The 23,111-nt window shown below is 44.6% G+C and overlaps 1 protein-coding gene across 2 annotated transcripts; it reads left to right on the top strand.

The window, feature by feature from the left end:
• The first annotated feature begins 1,810 nt into the window (after positions 1-1,810).
• IFI30 (IFI30 lysosomal thiol reductase) lies at positions 1,811-18,822 on the top strand. Of its 2 annotated transcripts, none has more exons than XM_030219004.1 (7): positions 1,811-1,989; positions 7,477-7,653; positions 8,244-8,321; positions 10,307-10,402; positions 13,607-13,759; positions 17,652-17,720; positions 18,498-18,822. In XM_030219004.1, exons 1-7 carry the CDS (start codon positions 1,861-1,863, stop codon positions 18,579-18,581), a joined length of 786 nt encoding a protein of 261 aa, XP_030074864.1. In that variant the 5' UTR covers positions 1,811-1,860; the 3' UTR covers positions 18,582-18,822. The 2 variants fall into 2 exon arrangements, with proteins under 2 accessions (XP_030074864.1, XP_030074863.1); XM_030219003.1 differs by having other exon boundaries at positions 1,812-1,989; positions 7,477-7,656; positions 8,247-8,321.
• Positions 18,823-23,111: the final 4,289 nt, after the last annotated feature.

Raw genomic sequence — 23,111 nt, 5'->3', positions numbered from 1 at the left:
GCAGTCTGCTGTGAGTATTACCAGTATTTCAAAAGGCAAACAATTGTGACCTTCATTAACTCATCTAACACAAGTGATTTCTCTTTTAATTAAGTAGAGAGATTTGGTAGCTGTGTTAGTCCACTTTTAAAGGTAATCAAACTATGCCAAAACATTTCACAAGACCCCACAGTTATTCACAAAGGAAAAATAGTCAACATAAAAGAATCCTTCACAGGCTCATCTTCTATTATGTAGTATATGTCATCCAGTGTGAAAAATGTTAGGAAGGGTGCTATATTGGAGAAACAAGCCAGATGCTGAAGAAGAGATTTAATTTACATAGACATTCATATGAAAAATGCCAGTGCCAACTAGGATGTTACCTCTGTGGGACAGCACTTTACAAAACCAGTACACTGTACCAGTGATTTTATGGTGAGAATATTGAAAGGAAACTTTTAAACCATACAGGAACACAAGACCTTTGAAGTCAAAATTATTAAATATTTTGACACCCACCAGCCAGAACTTAACAAAGATCTGGGTTTTCTAGCCCACTATAAACCATTAAATTTCACTGCTTTGTCACACTCTAATCACCATGCACCCTGTCCCTCATCCCTCCCTGTTTTTCACCTAGCCCACCCCTCCTTCATCCTTTCAGACTGTCACTGAAATACTTTGATGTTTCACTTATATATGCTGTTACTTATCAAAATTTGCTTATTTCTGATCTGATGAAGAAGGGCTACCTTTGAAAGCTAATCAAAAACATGTATTAAGTTAGTCCAATAAAAAAGGTATCATCTTATATTCCTTTCTATGTTTTATTTTATTCTATTTCTATTATCTTTTAATTAAGAGACCACACATTGTTTATTGATGTAGCCCATTCTTGAAAATGAAAAAGTGAAATAACTTGTAAGCCAGGGTAAACCAGCCATGATCAATATTCTCTCCCACAGTTGTCTTGGAACAAAAAAAAAAAGCACATAGTTTTGAAAAAAAAAAAAAAAAGCTACATGTAGGTTTTATACATACACGTTATTGCTTGTATGCGTGCATGAAAGCCGTGTGCAGACGTGAAATGCTGTGGAGGTGCGTCCATAGCACACACTGCTGTTCTATGATTGGCTGTTCTATGCATGCACTAGCTCTTTCCTTAACGAGATGCTTACTGTAATTGCTAGCAGTTCATTTGCATTAGCTTTCCTTTCAGCGTCACCTGCTATTTCTAAATCAACCGTTACCAGGGACAAGCAATGTTTGTTTTTTACCGGGACTTTTGTGCATGGGCCCTTAAGCCAGGATCTTCAGACTGGCCTGGAGCCATCATTGTTTTGTGATAGCTGGGGTCACCCCCAAGAATCTGTGAATGCCACCTCTGTAGCATCCCAGGCTCCCTCTTCCCAAGAGCAGAAGCCAAGCTCAGGTACCTGTCTGGTCTCTCCCACATCATGATTAGCGCAGCATACAGACGCTTAGTTATTGGCCAAGTGCAGAAAGGATCCTTAAAGTATGTTCGACATGAAAACGGCACCCCTTGGCTAGTTCTGTATCATTAAACATGGGCTAACAACCAGAACACCATCCTTTAGAAAACGAAATTGCTGCTTGATTTGATGTTTATGCAGTTTTCTTTTAAGGAGGGTGAAGGGGGGAAAGGTTGACTGCAGCATTTCTGTTGCTTGACTTTAGTTAAAATTGGAAAGTGGACAGTGTTGCTATGCCTGTAACTCAAGATGATTAGGAGGTGGGGACAAAAGCAGGATTTGTGTAGGCAGAGAAGAAGGCGTGCCAGGGGCGGGAGCTGGCTGCCTTCTGTCCTCCTCTTCCTTTTCGCTTTCACATTTGCTGCCTCGATTCTCAGCAGGCACCATGAAAGTTTTTCTACCCCTGCTGGGCTTGCTTGTTGGCCTTTGGGCTGCTTGTGATGCCTCTCGGCTGGCCTGCAACTACCCCCCAGAACAGTGGTGTAACTCCAGGGAGATAGCAGCTGCCTGCCAGGTAAGGGGAAGGGGATGAAACCTGATATACCACCTTTCTGTGCTTACAATCAAGTGGTTTATTTTTTTACCTGGGGCAATGGAAGGTTAAGTGATTTGCCCAAAGTCACAAGGAGCTGCAGTGGGAACTGCACTAACCATTAGGCTACTCCTCCACTCCAGGGAGAGACCCTTCTCAGGGGTGGGTGGGGGGGGGGGGGGGTTGCAGTTTCCCCAAGGGATACTCATCTTTTCAAACCTGGGGAGGCTGAAAGATGACCAAAGGTCCTGAGGTGCCCTTCCCCTCGCTCCTACTCCAGTTTCCACAGGGACAAGATTTATTTTCCAGTTTTCAGCTCCCATCCTAAAATTTTGGGAAATCAAGATGTATTTTTTTTGAGTGCAGACATGGATTAGTAAAAGCAGGGCTTGCTGCTCACACCGAGCATTGAGGGGCTGATGCACAAAGTTTACCATGTGTAATCCCCTGTTAGGTTGGGGATTACTTACAGAAAAAGTCCCTGTGGAGAGTCACTGGGTGGGAGGAAGCCCAGCTCCAGGGGAGTAGTTCTGAAATAAAATGCAGAGAAATAGTACCCCAAGACTGAAGAGTGACCGGGGGGGGGGGGGGGGGGGAGCAGAGATTGGAAAGTGATAAAGAGGAGTGTTTGCCCTTTGGGGTGGGTTGTTGTCTGATGGTCCCCTGCCACTGACCCGGAGGAGTAAAGGTGAATCCCAGTTAAGAGAAGTGTTGACCACTGGCTGTAAAGAAGAGTTGCCACTCAGCAAAGTGAACTATGAACGAGGAGAGCCACGGGTGGGCAGAGGAGAGACCCAGCCCGGGAGCGTGGAATCGCAGGCAGTGAGTACCCATCCCAAGACCAGGGTGGACCAAAGCAAAGGTCACCTTGGAGGGAGGTCAGACCAAAGGGAGTCTGGACCTGAGAATATGAGAGGAGCACAGCCGTTGGGATAGTATTCTCTGGGATAGGCATGGATAGGAGTCTGTAAATAGTCCTGCTGAAAAGTACCTGTAAATATATCCAAGGGAGGGGAATATAGGAATTCCCCTGCGGAACACCAGAAGGATTGGCGTTTTAAAAGCTGTGCATTCACTGTTGGAGAGTTGAATGGATTGATGTTCCTGCTGTTGCAGAGTTGAAGAATAAACAGTTTGAGTTTGCACAAGCTCCTGACTTCAGTGTGTTCATTGGACGTGAATACGAAAGTCTCCCAAGCCTGCCTAATCTAACAGCTAGCCTTGCTTTCCGCAGTTTGCATTGGGACTTGTTTTTTGGGTTTCCTGGGGGAGGATAGTCCCACCCGCTAACGCTTCTTTCCCCAGGTGGAGGCACCGAGTGCCAAGCAAGTAAGGGACTGACGGAAACTGCCCTCGGGAGGCTCCAACCAAGTCAGACCCCAAATCCAGGAGCGCCCAGGTCAGGGGTGTTACACATGCTTGCAACATTTGATAGTTTAATACACAAAGGAGTTCTGTGTCCCTTTTGTTGTTTGCTGTAGCAACTACCGATAACCCGATACAAATGTATTACAATAAGGTCATCAGTATTAAAGTGAGCACTCCATTCAATGCACGGAAAGGAGCGTGTTCTATCTTTAATGTGCTAATTTTTCCGGCAGGTCTTGAGCTGTCCTTGTATGACCCAACGATTTGCAATGAGGAGGAGAGGGTAAATTGGGATGCCTGTAAATGAGGTGACATAGTTATTGTAATTGCAGCCAGGTAGAAAACTGAGTTTCCTTCAATTCCTCTTTGCTGCCCCTCATTCTGGCCCTGTGTGAGAAAATGGCTTCCTGCCTCATAAATGAGCACCTAAGACTTCTCAGGGTGCATCATAGGTCTTTTTCACTCTATAGCAAAATCGTTCCACGGTAGCCCACCAGCAGAGCATGTGCAGAACATGGTCTCTTACCGAAAGACTGTTCTGCACATGTGCTCGGCGCTTTCCTGGGCATAATTTCCATGCATCTCATTTGCATTATTCCCTTTGTGCATCGATCACCGTTTACGAATCAGTATGTTCACCAAAGCTGTGCCGTATTTGTGCATCAGCCCCTGAGAGAAACTTTTTTGAGCACTCTCCTACCACTGGGACCTGAGTCCTGCATCTGATTAATACACAGTCCCAAAATAGATAGAGATAGGAGCTCAAAAGAGGAAGGAACATATGCATGACTCTGCGAGCGTCCTCAATCTGTGTGTCTGTGCCCAGGTTTGACTGGGGGTGTATTTCTGCTGCTCCATTTCTGGTTTTATCCCACTACATGCAATGGAGTGTGTGTGTGTGTCATATCCGATAGAGCCTGGGCTGGTTTAATCATTAAGCCAGCTAAGTGGTGACATAGGGTGGCAGTTTCTGGGGAAGAGCTGCAGTCAAAGCAAAGCAGTAGGTCCTGACAGACCTAAAAGTGTTAAAAAATGGAGGAAAAGCCTGAAAAGGTATTGGGGTCACTCCGTTGTCAATGGCTTCCAAGCTTATCATCCTTAGGGAGCCCCCTCACTCATCACTGGCATAAAAACCTCCAACTGTTCTTATGAATTACTTTTGCTTTAACAAAATTATCCAGACTTTTATTATTTTTCAATCAATCAATCAATCTGAACTTACCTCTGCAGTTGCACAGTCTTGTATAACTGTCCACGGCCAACTTTGGCCAAGGTTTGGGTTCCTGCTTCAGGGTCCGTGGCATACTCGACTGTCTTTTTACTGCTGTGTACTGTTCTCTTTGTCCGGTACACAGCAGTAAAAAGACAGTCGAGTACACCACGGACCCTGAAGCAGGAACCCAAACCTTGGCCAAAGTTGGCCGTGGACAGTTATACAAGACTGTGCAACTGCAGAGGTAAGTTCAGATTGATTGATTGAAAAATAATAAAAGTCTGGATAATTTTGATGAGTGAGGGGGCTCCCTAAGGTTGATAAGCTTGGAAGCTGTTGACAACGGAGTGACCCCAATACCTTTTCAGGCTTTTCCTCCATTTTTTAGCATCATCACACTGAGAAATAACTGAAGGATTAGATTGTGTTGATCTGGTTTGTACAATTATTGTGATCCTTTCCAGCTCTGTGTTTATATATAGAGTAAGACCTAAAAGTGTAACAGTATAGACTAATTATTTGAGTTTGTAGCTGTTTTTAAATTACAGAATAATTTTAGGAGTAACAATTCTGGAGTTTAACAAATAAAATCCCGGCAGGAGGAAGGAGTCCATAGGTCTAAAATGTAATAACTGACTGAGTGGGTTGCAAGGCTGTAAGTTCACTTAGGGCATCTAATATACTTGCACCAGCCCTGGATTAAGTGGTTTGTCTTCCTTAAAAGCTGGTAAATCAATTACTCCTTAAACTGCAACCAACTAAGTAGGAGGTATTACCAAACGATAATACATTAAGGGCCCTGTTTACTAAGCTGTGCTGTTGGCACACTACCATTTTTAGTAGCCCACCTTAGTAAACAGGGCCCTACATTTTTTTGTTTGATATCCTATCTAGAGCTCATTTTGCAGATGTGTTAGGAGGTCCAAATGATTGTGCAGGACCACCAGGTGTACTGCTTCACAGACATATCATAGACAGTCCCTGCTTTTAAAACTTAAAACGGACCAACATACAAAACACTAGGACAGGGGAAAGGGAAATGGGACTTGATCTACCGCCTTTCTGTGTTTTTTTGCAACTACATTCAAAGTGGTTTATATAGTATATACAGCTACAATGGAGAGTTAAGTGACTTGCCCAGAGTCATAAGGAGCTGCAGTGGGAATTGAGCCCAGTTCCCCAGGATCAAAGTCTGCTGCACTGACCACTAGGCGTGATGGGAAGGGATTCAAAAGTACGTGGATGCGATCCAAAAATGAAGCTTCATAAAATTCTGCAGGAAAGCTGGTGCATCGCTGTATATTTCTGAGCACCATCACATGGTGACCCTATTGTATAAAATCTATACCAGATCTCATCACAAAGGTAACAGTACAGAGAAAGTATGATAGTAAGGGGGGGGGGGGGGAGGAAATACATACTAACTGCACATTACCCAATAAAAGTGGCTTCTCAGAGCTGGTGCACTAAGGTTAATGAGGCTGATAGCAATAGTACAAACCCTTCGGGAGAAATCGTTTTCCCTGGTACAGGACATGCCATGGTGAATATGTTCATGTACTGCAGCAACAGATAAACCACAGAAAGGTGGACTGCTGAAGTCAAAAAGAAATAATGTACTGCTTTTGTGCCACAAACCCCATAGAAGTTACCTAGAGGACATCAACACCATCAGTTTCCCTCAGGGGCAATTTCTCCAAATAGGTTAGTTAGGGAGTGCCATTTTTTTCTGCATTTATAGTGTGGGGGGGGGGGGGGGAAGAGGTAGTTTTGGGGTTTTTTTGTTGGACAGCCACTGTGGTGTGTTGGGAATAGCTGGGGAAGTGTTTCCAGGCCAGTGTGTGTGTGTGCCAATGTTTCTAAGAGGGTTCTGGGTGCAGGATAAGAATGAGTGATGAGTGCTGCTCTCTTGCCCCTGGAGATCTCAGGATCATATTTATGGCAAGTCCCTCGCCGCCGCCACCCCCCTCCTCCAGTGTGGAGGTGATAGCAAGCACCACACATCATAAGGAATAACCTAATTCTTGAGTTTTTTTGTAAGTACAATTAAAGAAATGTGCCTTTCAAAAAAGTGAGTTGTCATTGAAGGGTTTGTTTTGTGTCTGGTGATTATTCTTAAAGTACCTGCAAACTTGAACCTTATAAAAGCTGTATATCAAATCCCTTTACTCCTTTGGTCATAAGAGAGAGAGAGATAATTACTGTCTGCTGGATGGAAAGTCAGAAGCTATTGAAGGAAGTGAAGAAAATTAAATTAACTCTTCATTACATCTGGTGTCATTATGAAAGCAGAAGTGAAACTGGAAAGTCCCTGTGATTTTTCTCACCAGTTCTGAAGAACCACCTCTGCTTGGCAGCCTTCTATGAGAAATGCTGGTTTAAAAGTTAACCAGCTGACTCCTGTTTTATCAGGACTGGGTAATTAGTGCTGGGTTTACTCTACTTTATGCAGGGCCTTATTGGTTTGATCCCTATTGCTATGGTTCTTAAAGTCGTTCCAGAAGGAGCACCAGCTAGTCAGGTTTTCTGGATATCCACTTTGAAAATGCATGAGAGAAATTTACATGCCACAGAGACAGTGTATAACAAATCTATTTTATGTAGATTCAAAGTGGATATCCTGAAAAACCTGACTAGCTGGTACACTCCTGGAATAGGTTTGAGAACAGTAACCCTATCGTATTCACTAAGTAAAAGCAAGACTGCAAGCCCACGCAGGCAGTAGAGTAAAACCAGGCCTGGATCAGCATATCCTGAAAATCTGGAGCTGGATTATAAACCTAATCTATGTGCCTTTTACAAAAGCTGTTGGGTGCAACTTTGTGTTTCCATGTTCTCTATCTAGGAAGGTCCTATCTCTCTCTCTTTATTATCCTTGTTGTTTGCAGGTGGAGCAGCAGTGTGTGGAATTCCAGAGCATCACTGCTGGGCAACCTGTAGACCTCTGGTTGTTCTATGAAAGTCTCTGTGGGGCCTGTCGCGGCTTCCTAGTAAATGAGCTCTTCCCCGTCTGGATCCTGTTGACTGACATTCTGAATGTCACTCTGGTCCCTTATGGAAACGCAGCGGTAGGTCGTCCCATTTACTGCCCTGCATAAGGGGCTGCACGGCTCTGGGTCAGAAGGAAAGAGGCAAGCCAATCCTGGTTTACCAGCTCCCATTTCAAAATGTTTTTTTTTGTGGAAAGGGAGCGTCTAGTTTGAGAAACCTGTAGAGTTGAAATTGAGAACGGAAGAGCTCCTTCATGAACTGGAACCATTAGGTCAGTAACTATAGAGCTGCCAGGTAACCAGATCCTTGGAGGGAAGACCATAGGCTGACCATAGGCCATTCCTGGCTTCGACAGCCCCCCCCCCCCATCCTTTCTGGTGTATTTTGGTACTTGTAGTAGTCAGCTTTCAATGAAAGGCCTTGGACTATAAATCCCACAATGCACTGGGCTATAAGTTTAAAAACAGAATGGGACTGACCAAAAGCCTCCATTTGAAAACTGGATTGGCTTTGTTGGTAGTTCTTAGTTTACTGTGCTGTCCAAACTCTTTTGTTTTTTATTCATATTCTTTCGCACACATCTCTTCATTGTGCCAAGTGCTGGCGGAAGCAGAGGGCAGAGTAATGGTACATTTTGTGCAATGATTTCTGGACTTTTTTCTGGCAGGAAAGAAACGACAGCGGTAAATGGGAGTTCAGATGCCAGCATGGGCCTGATGAATGTTTGGTGAACATGATAGAGGTGAGTTCTGTTTTGAAATGTGGTGAGAACTTATGCTCAGGAGATGTGGCAAGGTCAGGGAGGGTAAGCAAGGCAACTGTCCTGGGGGCCAAGCCAGATGAGGAATCAGCCTTTCGAGTCAGTCTGTGTGTGCACAAGCACATGAGCTCAAAAGGAAAGGGGAGGGGACACCAGATGGCATGACCAGCTCTTTCCTGGAATGTAATTTGAAATATGGAGCTTGATCAGTGCTTCCTGCAACAGGCAGATGCAGGCCCAGCATTTGAAAGATGCTGGTCTTTGTGAAGCTTCAGATTTGTGGAATAAGTTTATATATATATACTAGTAAAAGAGGCCCGTTTCAGAGCAAATGAAACAGGCAGTAGCAAGGTTTTCGTTGCCAACACCCCCCCCCTCCCTGGCCAACCCCTTCGTTGTTCTGCCATTGCTCCGTCCCCAACGTCATGACGTTTAACGCGAGGGCGGGGCCCGGAGCGATTTCCCCCCGCCTCCCTGCCTCCCTCCCTGCCAACTCCTTCGTTGTTCTGCCATTGCTCCGTCCCCAACGTCATGACGTTTGACGCGAGGGCAGGGCCCGGAGCGATTCCCCCCCCGCCTCCCTCCCTGCCAACCCCTTCGTCGTTCTGCCATTGCTCCGCCCTCGAGGGCGGGGTCTGGAGTGATTTTGGTGGCTTCACCACCACGAACCTTCGAACCTTTTTGAAGGAAGTCAGGGCTTGGCTTCACTGATGTCAGTGTCCTCAGAACGTTGAGGGTGAGTTTTATTATAGTAGATATTAAGAGAGTTTCTAATCTGCCCCATGGAAAGAGTACCATATAATATTTTTTACAATTTAAGCCTGAGTGAAAAGTTTAATCTGGACAAAGGCGGTAAATAAATCCTAATAAATAAATAAATAAAGGCATCTTAATTTAAAGTAAAAGATCCAGGCAAGAACAGCTTTAAACTGGGAAATGATGTCAACCAGTGAACAACAGCTGGATAAGTGTCATGTTTAGAACTACAGCCACCCAGCATTATGAAGGCGCCTCAGACAATCAAGTCTCGGATTTTAAGGCTTGTTTTGGTGACCCCTCTTCCCCAGCAGACTTTGCAGTAGTGGAATAATCCAATTTGGCCCCTGGACTACTTATGCTGTGATTGGCTATTTTTTTTTTCTGAGCTCTGTTGGACATCGCTAGGGTTACCATATGGCTCCAGAAAAAGGACAGATTGAGCCAGTCTGGGTTTTACTTCAATTGCTTTCAATGGAAGCAAAACCCGGACTGGATCAATTTGGAGCCATATAGATAACCCTAGACATCCTTTGGTATGGGGAGGGGAAATAAAAGTTTTTATATACTGCTTTTCTGTAGTAAAACTAAAGCAATATACATATTATGTATAGGTAGGGTTACCATATGTCCGGATTTACCCAGACATGTCCTGTTTTTGAGGACATGTCCGGGCAACCGGGCAGGTTTTGCCAATCTGCCCGTTTGTCCGGATTTCTGGACAAACAGGCAGGCTGGCGGGCGGGCCGTCCTATGCTAGCCTCTCAGCCCTCCCCTCCCCTTACTTACTACTGTACTGCCCTGGTGGTCTAGTGACCTCTTCCGCCTTTGGAGCAAGAAAGAGCCCCCTCTTTCCTTCCCGGAGAGCTGCCCTGCATCCTGTTGCTGATCTCGGCGCTGATTCAAAATGGCCGCCAAGAGTTGAAGCGACCTCACGAGACTTCAACTCTCGGCGGCCATTTTGAATCGGCGCTGAGATCAGGAACAGGATGCAGGGCAGCAAAGAGGGGGCTCTTTCCTGCCCCGAAGAGGTCACTAGACTACCAGGGCAGTACAGTAAGGGAAGGGGGGTGATGGGATGTGTGACAGGGGGCGGTGCGACAGTGTGAAAGGGGGCGGGACACGTGTCCTCTTTTTGGGGGGACCAAATATGGTAACCCTATGTATAGGTGCATTCTTCATGCTATCTGTTCTGCCTTTTCTTACTGCAGACCTGTGTGATGCATTACCTGGGTAACATCAAGGACTCTTTCCCAGTGATTTTCTGCATTGAATCATCAAACTTTGTGATAAATGCGACAGAAGCCGTAAGTAGAGGCAACCCAGATTCTGTGGAGAGTAGAAATGCTAAGCGAAAAGTATACTACAGTTGCATATCAAACCACTGTGAGGAGACTGTACAGAAGAAATGTAGTGAAACTAGTGACTTACAGATTTTTTGGCTAGATTGCCTCATCTTTTGTCTTGCTCCCATGTTTCTTTCATTTTGCCCTTATTAGTTCATATGTTTATTTGAATAAAATATATGTTTTTTTTTATTAGGACCATCTGGTTCATTAATTAATTACTTCCTAGAGTGTCCTAGCCTTAGGATTTAGTAGGAGGTATTGGGTCACTCTGGGGGGGGGGGGGGGGTCATTTCCTGCCAAATTGAATGGGACTATGGAACCCCAATGTTGGGGGCACAGGTATTGACTTACCATATTGTAAATTTCTCTACATCTCTCTGCTGCTCATAAAGAAAACAATACTGCAATATTGGGAGTCTGAGGAGTCTCTTCCACTAGCTTGCTGGGCACACAAGATGAGGGAGATGGTGCGTTTAAAAATTGCTTCATTTTACCAGAGATATAAATCAGAGCATAAATAATATGTAGCGCTATGGAGAAACTATTTGGTACAGTTTTCTTCATCTGGCGTAGGTTGAGTCTCTATGGGGGGAGGGGTATGATTGGGGGTCTAGCCTGTTTTGTTGATGCTGAGGGCTCTCGCTCTAACGTGTGGCAATGTACCCACACTGATTAGCGCAGGGCAAGCCTACTCTCCGCCCATAGTCACACCTCTCAGGGGCGTAGCTAGGTGGGGCCACTGGGGCATTGGCCCCCACAGATTAAGCCCTGGCCCCCTCTACTTTTGACCCCACTTCCCCTGCCATTGCCGCCAGGGGCTACATACAGGACGTGCACGCAGGATGTCAGGAGTTAGAAACAGATCATCAGCAAAGGCGCCAGTCGACCGGTGCTGAAGAACACTTCGGCTGGCAGAGGTTGGGGACCCCCACCAGCAAAGGTACCTGTTGGCTATGGCAGCGACAGGGGGGGGGAGGCGGGCTAAACTGTGCCCCCCACCTCGGGCTCTAGCCCCCCCTCCCGCCGAGGTCTGGCTACGTCCCGACGCCTCCTACACTGAAAAATAAAAAAATATTTTTCAGCATGGGATTATCGTGCGCTGATGGGAACACTACTGCAGGATGCCTCAGCGCATTCCGCTAAATCAACAGTCAATCCCTAATATTGGGTAAATCAATAAAAGTTTCCACACTCTCCAATGAAATGATAATAACTTATCACCAAAAATTGGTATTTATGTACTATAATATTTTAGTATTTAAATATTAAAGGGAAACACAAGGAGAGTTCAGTACAGGCTGATCCTTCAGCCGAGCTTGTTTATTAGTGAGACTAGCTGTAAAAACATCTCACTATCATGCTCTATACATCATCAATTGTCCTGAACTTTGAAACCCTTCAAAATTTGTTGTTGTGCTTATTAAATAACACACAATATGTGATATATCAAAAAATTCAAGTGTGGAAAGTTTTACTGAAAAGCCCTTACAAAAATTACAAAAGAGGAGCTCTGGAAACAAATTAGTTAAAAAATGTATGTGACACAAATGAGCCAAAATAATTCAAGACTGGCTAGCACTAGAACAGGAATCCCTGTTTCAAAGATTCTTTTTCAGGGACGCCGGTGCTATAGAAAAAAATCCCTTGAGGGATTCCTTAAGATAGTGACAGGGCTTTTTTTGAGAGGGTATGAGTAGTAGTAGTAGTAGTAGTAGGGTACTTGGGGGTACTGAGTACCGGCACCTTTTCCATTGTCTGCTAAAATTGACCCATGGACCTTAAGTTTTAATGAGCGGTCAGGCTCTACACGCCAATTTTGCCTTGTCATAGATTCTTGGGGGCCTGGCTATTATGGGGTGGGTCCCTCAGTGATCATCCCACCCCTGAAGGGTAGCCTGGCATTTGAGTACCGGCACCTCTTTCGCTAGAAAAAATGCACTGGATAGTGATCAGCGCATTCCGCGGCACTGCTTTTTGCCGCACAGTGGGCATGTGCTAGTGGCTGCCATGGCTTAGTAAAAGGGCCCCCTTAATCAGCTAAGTTTTACCTGGCTGTGTATGCCTTGATATTCAATGCCAGTGTCTGGACATAGCCCAGGCCATAAATTATTTTTCTGTATCTTTTTTTCATCATCTTGCTATTGATTCGAGAAGGTCTATGCACATAAATATATATAAAAAATCTGTCTTAGCCAGGGTCTTCTGCCTGGGAGGCTCTGGTATTGAACTTGTAGGGCAGTGGCGTAGCCACATGTGGGCCAGGGCCCACCCACTTAGGGTTCAGGCCCACCCAACAGAAGCACATGTTTAGTGGTAGCTGGTAGGGATCCCAAGCTTTGCCAGCTGAAGACTTCTCCCTGATGGTAACGAAAATGCTATTCTCCAAGATACTGGCACCTGCACACGCTCAGTTTTCAGCCCATGCCTGTTGCAGACTACCAAGGTGGAGGGAAGCATTTTCCCACCAACTGAGATATTTTTTTTTTGGGGGGGGGGGGGGGGGACAACATTTGGTGTCCACCCACTTCTTGCCTAGGCCCACCCAAAATCTGCTGTCTGGCTACGCCCTTGTTGTAGAGTATGTCTTTTGGCCCACTGAGGGCATTGTAAAAAGCAATGAGGAACTTATAATGACATCCTGATGTAGAAACCACAATCAACAGGGCTGAGAAGAAATTACATATATTTCAAATCCCACCTGAAGGGGCATATTGGATCTAGGCATGCCACTGAGGTAATGAGCTCACCCACCTTTAGTTAAAGGAGGAGATCCAGTCTTGGTTTTGCCCCATTGCATTCAGGGAAATCCACTGAGGACAAAACCAGGTCTGGACTGTTAAGATTGGTTTGTTGCATTGCAGAACCTTTGTCTTTTCCCGGTAGTCTAAAGAAAAGCAGCCAATTAGCTCTTTAAGAACAGTAGAAATTATGAGTCTATAGATGTAATTGGGAGGAGGGTAAAACCAGGACCAGCTCAGTCTGTCCCTGATGACGTGAAGCTATCTGGTCACCTTAAAAGCTATGCACACAGCTCGCCATCTTGTAACATGCTAAATGGAAGGAAAGAAAGTAGGGCCCAGTGTGTGGTGCTGGTCAGTTTGTAACCAAGCTTGTAGTGTAGATGGTTATCAGTTTTATGTACTTTCTTCTGGCTCTTTGCAGTGCCTTCAGATCTATGCGCCTGATCTTGCCATAGAGAAAGTCATGTCCTGCGTAAAAGGGGACCTTGGGAACCAGCTCATGCATCAAAATGCCCTTCTCACTGAAACCCTCAACCCCCCGCATCAGTATGTCCCTTGGATTGTCATCAATGGGGTAAGATGAAACTCAGCTGGCTACTGGTTTTCTTATGCGTTTTTCTTAGTAATTCCACTTCCTTTTCCTTTCCTCAGAGAAACAGTAGCTAATGCAGAAGTATGAGGTTCCATTAGACTTTCAAGAGTAAGAGGAAATCTTCAGTACAGCATGTGGTTAGGGAATTTACTGCACTCTTTTTCTGTGGAAAAAGTGATGGTGTCAGAAATGCTTTGTGGCGTGGATCCATGGCACAGGGAGTGGGCAGAGCTTCATAGTGCAGTTCTGGAGACCTGAGCTTGAGTCTTAAACCTGAAGCTTTCCTCATTGGGCCAGCAGGAGAGCGGAGGGAATTGTGATCTGCATCGCTTGGTCCAAGTTCATTACTGCAGTGACCAGGTTAAGACTGGGGACTAGAGAACTCTATGCCTTCCCCCTACCTCTAGCCCATTCCCCCAGTCTTGGACAGCCCTCCTTGCTATAAATGGCAGTAGACAGGGTTGGAGCAGATCAACAGAGTGGTGGGGGTCTTATCAGAGGAAACATGTCTGTTTATGTTTAAATCATCTTTATTGTCCCAACTGACAGCAAGAAACATATACAAACCAACTTCTAATAGTGGAACATTCATAAGTATATATCCATCAGAACCTGAACCCAGAACCACCCTCCCTGTCCCCTCCTCCAGACCCACACACTTCAGGGAGGCCCCGATACCATAACCTTGGCCAATGTATGCTTGCTCATAAGTTCAATAAACAACTGCATACTCAAGAAGGCAACCAGAAAGGTACCCAGGTCTCTCGAAACTAGCATCTAGGAAGATGCAAGTGTCTGTTGAAGCACCAATGAGTGAGTAGAGGAGTAGCCTAGTGGGCTAAGAACCTGACAAACTGGGTTTGATTCCCATTGCAGCTCCTTGTGACTCTGGGCAAGTCATTTTTTCAATACTGAGCTTCTGAGCCCACCTGCATATAATAATTCAAACAGCTTTGATTGTACCACAAAAAGGAAGTCAAATCTCATTAACCCTTACCATGGCCAGATCTAAAATGTGGGCATTTATAGGCAGGAGGATTACACCTCCCTGGAAAAAATTGGAAGATATAGGAGGTTTCCACTTCTCAGAAGTTAAAGCCTTGAAAACTACGAACAACCACCTAAACTTCCGGAAAACACTAAAAACTAACCTGTTCAAAAAGGCATTCCCTACCGATCCAACATAAATGCCTGATCTCCGCAACACGACAAACTAAAGAACGTAATGGACATAACACAACTCTTCCGTTGTATGATTCCCTAGTGTGGCTGTGCCACATGAACTTTATCTTACCACAATATCACTTTGTATTTGTTTACACCGGAGTCTGTAACACCTCTCCGGTACTATGTAAGCCACATTGAGCCTACAAATAGGTGGGAAAATGTGGGATATAAATGTAATAAATAAATATTCAGAGGTTACTCACATCCCCACCCCAGATTGCCACTGCTCCAGTCATCCCCTCTCCCATTGCTTTCTTCCAGAGTTGCTCCCCACTCCCACCCCACCCACACTTTTGAACCAGGAGATCTGTGGTTGTAGATGCCAGCAGTAATTCCCCAAAGAAAATTCAAAAGGGCATGTTGTCACAGGCCCTGCAGTGATTCAGCCTCTCTTCCTGCAGTCTTCCTGTTAAACATGGAAACCCATTTAAGAGGCAGGGCCATGCCAGAGCCTGTGGATACAGAAAGATGTTGGGAAGATGAATTGGGACTGTATTTGAGCTTGTATTGTTCATACTGTTCATTCAGCTTCTGTTATGCAGTCCATGTTCTTGTGTTTTTGTTTTGTTTTTAATCTTCTTAGAGCTTTTTGGACTCCTGATGAGGGTTGTAGAGCTAACAACTTAATTAACTGTTCATCTTGTAAAACTGAAAGGGGCACGTTTGCTCATACGTTATATTACTGTGGTACTTTAGCCTCCTATTGGGAGGGGGAGGGTTGGCAGGATATTCAGAATATATTTCATTTTAATCCTTTAACATATGATATAGTTATTTGTCATTCTATGGAGATGCCCAGTGTTTGTAAATTGTTGAGTTTCTTTCTTATATTAGCTCTAAAGCTGATCGTAAATAATTGGAAGGACGTTACTGGGTTATCTGTGCATTTAGGGTGGGGCTATGTTTGTCAGATTTATAAGTATGAAAAAGTAATCGCAGAGAGGGAAGGTTTGTTGGTCTGTTGAAGTTCTTGTGGGTCAGCTGCTTGTTAACTGATGCTTTTGTAATTTATTCTGCGTGTTGTTTTGCTTTATTATTTTGTTTATAAATCAGTAAAGTTTGTTTGGATATGTACAGCATCTCAGACCTTGCGTGATTTTTAAGGCATTTTGAGCTGCTGCTGCCGCAGGCACAGATGACACAAAGGCAGCTCTTCGTTGCCTAGGCCTGTAGGCCTTTGTTACACAGATGTCCCCTCCCTCATCCTATCACGAACCTAAATCACCGTCCTTCATGCTGCTTATAGCTTCCAAATAAAGTACTCATCTGAAGTTGGTGTTTTGGGGACATACATGAGGCACAAGTGTTTTGGGTGTGCAGTGTGCAACACATGCATATTTTAGTAAAGGCATCCGATGTCAGCTGTATAGATCTGTAATTTAATTAAATGACATGTCTCTCCCTTCAGGGTATCAACAATAAACAAGAGCGAACATAGTATATAAACCACAGTCTGAAGGAAAAAAATTAATAGCAAAAAATATTAATAATCCCACAGAACTACCGTCAAGCTAATGTGCTCATAAATATCATTTGACCATAGCAAGGAGAAGTTGAAAACATGGTCTGTGTCGAGACCCACTAAGGAAGGCCCAGTTTGTCACAATATTATAAAGTGAAGATTACAAAGCTAAGATAATTGTCTGAAGTATTATGATATCACTGTTGGCACACGAGTGTGTCATCATATTAAATGTGCGATGATTATATTATCATTTTGGACAAGCAATCAACCTGTTTGGTTTGTGATGGTCCAAAGATATTTATGAGTACATTTAACACTTAGGGCCCTGTTTACTAAGCCATGTTACTGTTTTTTTAATGTGCGTTAACTATGTACACGCCTACAATATCCATTTAGGCGCCTACACACTTATTGCACACGCTAATTATTATTATTAGCATTTGTACAGCGCTACCAGACGCATGCAGCGCTGAACACCTGACATAGAGAGATAGGCCCTGATCAATAGAGCTTACAATCTAAAATACAGACAGACAAGACAATAAGGGCGAGGGAGATACTGGGTGAGAAGGAACAAGGGGGAGGCAAATGAGTAGTGGCTAGGAGCCAAAAGCAGCAGTGAAAAGGTGGGTTCAGCATAGATTTGAAAACAGGTAGAGATGGAGCTAGACGTATAGACTCACGAAGTCTATTCCAGGCATAAGGTGCCGCGAGAGAAAAGGAACAAAGCCTGGAGTTAGCGGTGGAGGAGAAGGGGGGTGGCAAGAGAGATTTGTCCAGCGAGTGGAGGTCACGGGGAGGAATTGTAGGGGCATTAAAAATGCTAATGCGCCTCAGTAAATAGGGCCCTTAATATTTTGTTTGGCAGTAGTTCAAATGTTCAAAAACATTCTGCCATAATATCACAAACCTCTATGCGAATGATAACAAGAGACAAAAATACCAGCAATATTTTTTTATGGAAAATGTCTTACAAAGCAGTTAAAAAAGGTGGCTGTACTTTTCATCCCTGAAGGGCTGCACACGTGTCTGAAGCATTAACATTGTAGAAGACGTGATCCTGCTAGGCTGATGAAACGTATAGAAACACAAATCATTTCAGTATTGTCATGAGTGTGGCTAGGTAAATGCTAATTTTGCTTGTATGTAATACTTGGATTTTTTTCCATCTGCTCCTTGCAGAAACACACCGATGAGCTCCAGGAAGAGGCCATGGATATGCTGTATAACCTCATTTGCAAACTGTACACTGTAAGTGGAGACTGTCTTTGACTAGTGAGGACAGATTAGCTGATTCTCACACCTTCCAACCCCATTTCATGTCCTGTGGCGCTCAGATTGACCATTGGAAGCCCTTAACAGAGCATGGTCACTGTTATGCACAGTCTAAAACAAAATTTTTTTGTTTGTTTTTTCAAGTCAAATTTAGGGCTGTCGGATTCCGTTTTGTTTTAAATAATTTGTGGATACGGGTTTTCCAAAGCCAAACTTTAAAGTGAGTTACAGTTAGGTATAACAAGTGTTTCCCTGTTTATAGAAGGCTTACAGTCTAAAGCTAGATAGACTACAATGTGCTACTGCTTTAGTGCATCTTATCACTGTTTACACGTTATTAGTAAGCACTTCATAAAATGGGAGATGTGGTAAATAACCCTTGCTAGGCCCTACTTTCATACCTGAGGTAGTGGAGAGTGAAGTCAATTGTCCAAGGTCAAAAAGAGCATGAGTGGGAGGAGTGGAATTTGAACCCCAACATCCCTGACTCTGTCAGCTGCTCCCTGAGACCTACCTGGTCATCACTTATCTAAGTTGGTATGATGGGCATGAAATCATGAACCAACCCTTTGTGGAGATAATGTGGTACAAAATAAGTATCTGAAGTTAAAGCAGTCTGGGACAAACAGGTATTTGATAAAACCAGAGCTCAGGTAGGATGTGGAGTATCATAATAGGTAGGAGGGATTAAGTAACACTTGCCAGTCAATGTCTGCTTCTGTGTTTTTTTGATAGTTTATTTTCTTCTTACAGGGAGAAAAACCAGAGGCCTGTAAGAGTGGAAACACTGAAAGGAATTCATTTGCTATGAAAGCAAGAAGCCTGTGCTGGCATTAACCTTTCTAGTAGGCACTCTTCAGCAGCCTGAAGTCCTGCTCTTGTCATTCATATTTGAGAGACTTCCCTAGGGCAGAGGTTTCATCTCGCAGTACAGCTCAAGGAGGCTGATCAGTCCTGGTTTTGCACCATTGTGGGCCTGGAGACATGGATCTGCTTTCTTACAATATATAAGAATTTGTGTTGTGGGGAAAAAAAAACAGGACCAGATCATTGTGTCCAGAGTACGGGGGGGGGGGGGGGGGGGGGGGGTGGAGGCACATTTAGTCTTTGACTTTACACATCCACACTCATACCATTCTGAGGCACATAGTTCTGTACTTCCCATTAGGAACTTCTACAAACTCCAGAGTGCTTTGATGGTTTGAGAGAAGGAAGCTGGCCTAATGTCTGTGGGTAGTACAGAGATCCTCAGAGAGCTCAGCAGTTTAATTAGAGACTTGAGCAGAGGCAGCCAGTGAAAAACATTGGGTACACATGATCTGAGATCAGGGCTTGTCAGAGGAGAGGACCAGTTGGCCTGGGCCTTGCACAGAAAAGAGGCCTCTGCAAAAAAATACAATTAAAAACTTGTTTAATATTTTGTAAACTGAATAAGAAATTATTTGGCTGGATGACATTTATTCAGTTAGCTATTTTTATCTGATTATGAATGTCTGTAACAAAATAAGAGCCTATTAAACTAAATCTCTTCAGGCAAGGGAAAGCATTTTTTAAATAAGAACTTTTTACTACAAATAATTCAGGGATTACACATTTGCAATCTTTTAGGTAAGAAAATGAGATTTTAATTGAAATACATTTTGTAGGTTACTTCCACAGTTAATAATCTGCCTTAAGTGCTTCTGCATCTTTTTTAATTCTGAGTTTCAGAACACTGGGGTCTCCTAATTTGCACTTGGCCCCAGGCCTTGGAAAAGGCTTGGCTAAGACACACATTGCACATCTTTTGCATCTTTTCTTCTGATCCTACTGCACATATCATATCACTACAGAAATGTATTATTAATGACAAATGGCAGAGTTGTAATCGGGGGCGTCCCAAGGCAAGATGTCGCCTGAGGCAGGGCTGAGATGCCCCCCCCCCCCCCCCCCCGGGCCAAATTCTGGCATCTTCCCCCTATTCCCCAATTTGACCTTCTTTTTATGTTTTTTTTTAAAGCTGACCAAGGCAGCGATTCCCATACGCTGCCCTGCTGCTGGCACTGGCCTCTTCTCTTTTGCAGCTGCCTCTGAGGAAACAGGAAGCTACAGCAGAGATGCAGCCACAGTAAAGGGAAGAGGCGGGTGCTGGCGTCAGGGCACCATATGGGGATCACTGCCACTGCTGGCTTTAAAAAAAAACAACATAAAAAGAAGGTAAAATCGGGGAAGAGGGCAGAGGAAGGAAGGGGGGAGATGCCGCTCCTGAAAGAGTGCTGCCTGAGGCCTCCACTGCATGTGGCCTAATGGTTGAGCCACCCCTGGTTGTAATGTCTTGTCACCTGCTTTCACCATTAAATGTTTTCTATGGTGCAGTAGCTGCCTAATGGTTACTGCAGTGAGCTGAGATCCTGGGGAACTGGGTTTGATTCCCACTGCAGCTCCTTGTGACCCTGGGCAAGTCGCCTAACCCTTCATTGCCCAGGTACAAAAGCACCTTAGACTGTTTGAGCCCACTAGAGACAGAAAACGTACCTGCTTATAACATGTGTAGCACTATAAAAATAAGTAGCAGTAGTACTCAACTTGCTAGACCTTGAAAAGCCCCATTCCTCCTGAAAATGATGATTGAAGAAGTGTAATAGTTGTAGGCAAAGAAAAGAAATGTAGCGATGTTCAGCTAGCGGCTCTCAGCATTTGGCTGACTGCCACCAGCATTATGCCTGGAAGTTCAATGCTGGGACATGTCCGGGCTTTGGCATTAAATTTCCGGGTTTGTGGAGCTGGCTAAAGCACAGCCAATTAAGGGGCCCTCCAACCTGGAACTACCGCTGGCTAATGGCGGAGCCTGGCAGTAGTTCCCACCCCCAGCACTCTTTCCTATTTATGCGGTGACCTTGGTTGGTTTAGTGCTGAACATTTTTACTGCAAATAATTACAGGGATTAGATTGTCAACTTTAGGTAAGCAAATGCAATTTTAATTGAAATAAATTTTGAATGTTACTTCCACAGCTAATAATCTGCCTCAACTGCTTCTGTATCTTTTTAATTCTGAGTTTCAGAACTCAGAGGACTCCTAATGTGCCCTGGGTCCCAGGCTTCTGAAAAGCCTTGGTACATCTTTGCTGAATATTAGCACAAGCGGCCAAGGGCCGATTCCGCCCCCAGAATGCCCCCAAAATAGCCAGTTTTGCTTGCGGCACTAAATGGCCACCAAGACTCCAAGTAGTCATCTTGCATTATTACCATAGTACTGCGAGATGACTGCTGAAGTTCATGGTTGACTCCCAGCACAGTCCTATGTAGCAGAAGTGGGGCTTATTGCTGCTCGGGTGTACCCTTATACCAGCATGGATTCCCCTATTATGTTTTGGGGAAGGCCTGAGCTCAGGGGGCAGGGCTTCTTCACAAGGGACACCTGGATTTTGAAAAGGGGGATTGGTATGGTCAGGACTGTTAGGGGGGAAGGAAATCGGGACATACAACACTGTCGGGGGGGGGGGGGGGGATACAGTAGAGGAGTGCTGTTGCAGCCTCTCTTATTGGCCCTACTTGCTACGGCTTGCCGGTAGCACAGCTGCACGCACTTCCTCCTTTTGAGGTGGAAGTAAGTCTGGCTGAGCTGTTGGCATTTCTGACAGCTAGCACATAGTAACCACCTGTGTGCTAGCTGGCCAGCCCTCCCCTCACCCATATCATGCCCTGATTCTACTTTCTCCTGTGTTAAGCAGCTAACATAGGGATTTTAGCACAGCAGCTATTTTTAAAGCAGGAGACGGTAGCACTATTGTCAACCCCCAAGTTAACTGCTTAACACAGCTTAGTAAAAGGGCTCCTAAATGTGTTCAAAAAAAAAAGACTACAACTGGAATTGGTTAACAATATAATATTTAAGATGTTCCTTCCTGGTTTCCCAGAATTGTAGATGGTACAGACTATAAATATTTCAAATACAGAAGTTAGTGTATCCCCCTCAAGCAGCGTTGTAAGATGTTGAAGATTTTTCTAGCACAACAGTCTTGACACCAAAAAAACATCATAAATAGCTTACCATCCATCGTCATGATAATAAATCCACTTTACTGTACTCCATTCTCTTTAGATATACCAAATTTATTTAAATTTTTTAACAACCAAAAAAAAATTACATTTCCCAAGATTAGAAAATAACCTTAATCTATTGAGACAACTGGGAATAATCTCTTCCATCTGTACAATGACATGATTTTAAGTTATCTGTTTACATTAAATATATAATGCAGTCAATCCTGGCCAAATCGGTATTATCGAAAGCCGATTTTGGCCGGCTTCAACTGCTGTTTCGTTGCGGCGCCGGCCAACCTTCAAGGTGGCGTGAAGGCGGGACGAGGGGCGGGGGCGTGGGTACGAGATGGCCGGCTTCGCCTTATAATGGATAAAAAAGAGGCCGGCTCAAACGAGCATTTCGCCTGTCGGACTTGGTCCATTTATTTGGAGGACCAAGTCTGGAAAAAGTGCCCCAACTGACCAGATGACCACCGGAGGGAAGCAGGGATCACCTTCCCTTATTCCCCCAGTGGTCACCAACCCCCTCCCACACACACAAAAAAAAAACAAAAAAACTTTTTTTTGCCAGCCAGTATGCCAGCCTGAAATGTCATACCCATCTCCTTGACAGCAGTATGCAGGTCCCTGGAGCAGTTTTTAGTGGGTGCAGTGCACTTCAGACAGGTGGACCCAGGCCCATCCCCCCCTACCTGTTACACGTGCTGGTTAATGTAGAGCCTTCCAACCCCCCCAAAACCCACTGTACCCACATGTAGGTGCCCCCTTCACCCCTTAGGGCTATGGTAATGGTGTAGAGGTGTGGCGAGTGGGTTTTAGGGGGGATTTGGGGGGGCTAAGCACCTGGAAGCTATTTTTTATTTTTTTGTAAGTGCCCCCTAGGGTGCCAGGTTGGTGTCCTGGCATGTCAGGGGGGCCAGTGCACTACAAATGCTGGCTCCTCCCACGGCCAAATGCTTTGCATTTCGCCGGGTTTGAGATGGCTGGGTCCGGTTTCCATTATGGCTGAAAATCGGAGCCGGCCATCTATCTAAACCCGGCGAGCGATTTGGCTGGCACCAAGCGTATTTCAAAAATACGCTTGGCTCCACCCGCTTACACCGCCAGCCCCGAAGATGGCCGGCCATCGATTTCACTGGCGCCGTTTGATTATGCCCCACTATGCATCCCAGAGCTCTTTGAGGCCTTTTTCCTTCTCAATAAATCAAAAAATAATAAATAAGGAAACCCTTGAGGTCAAGATTTCAGGCTTTAGTCTATTTCTAACCTTTGGGATTTATTTAGTTACTTATATTCTAACGTTTTTATTGTGCCATGTTGGACGTTTTACTGTTTTTTTCTTG

Source organism: Microcaecilia unicolor, chromosome 11 (genome assembly GCF_901765095.1).
Source record: "Microcaecilia unicolor chromosome 11, aMicUni1.1, whole genome shotgun sequence".
In the NCBI taxonomy this organism is placed as follows: domain Eukaryota; kingdom Metazoa; phylum Chordata; class Amphibia; order Gymnophiona; family Siphonopidae; genus Microcaecilia; species Microcaecilia unicolor.
This window is presented reverse-complemented; position numbering and strand designations above follow the sequence as displayed.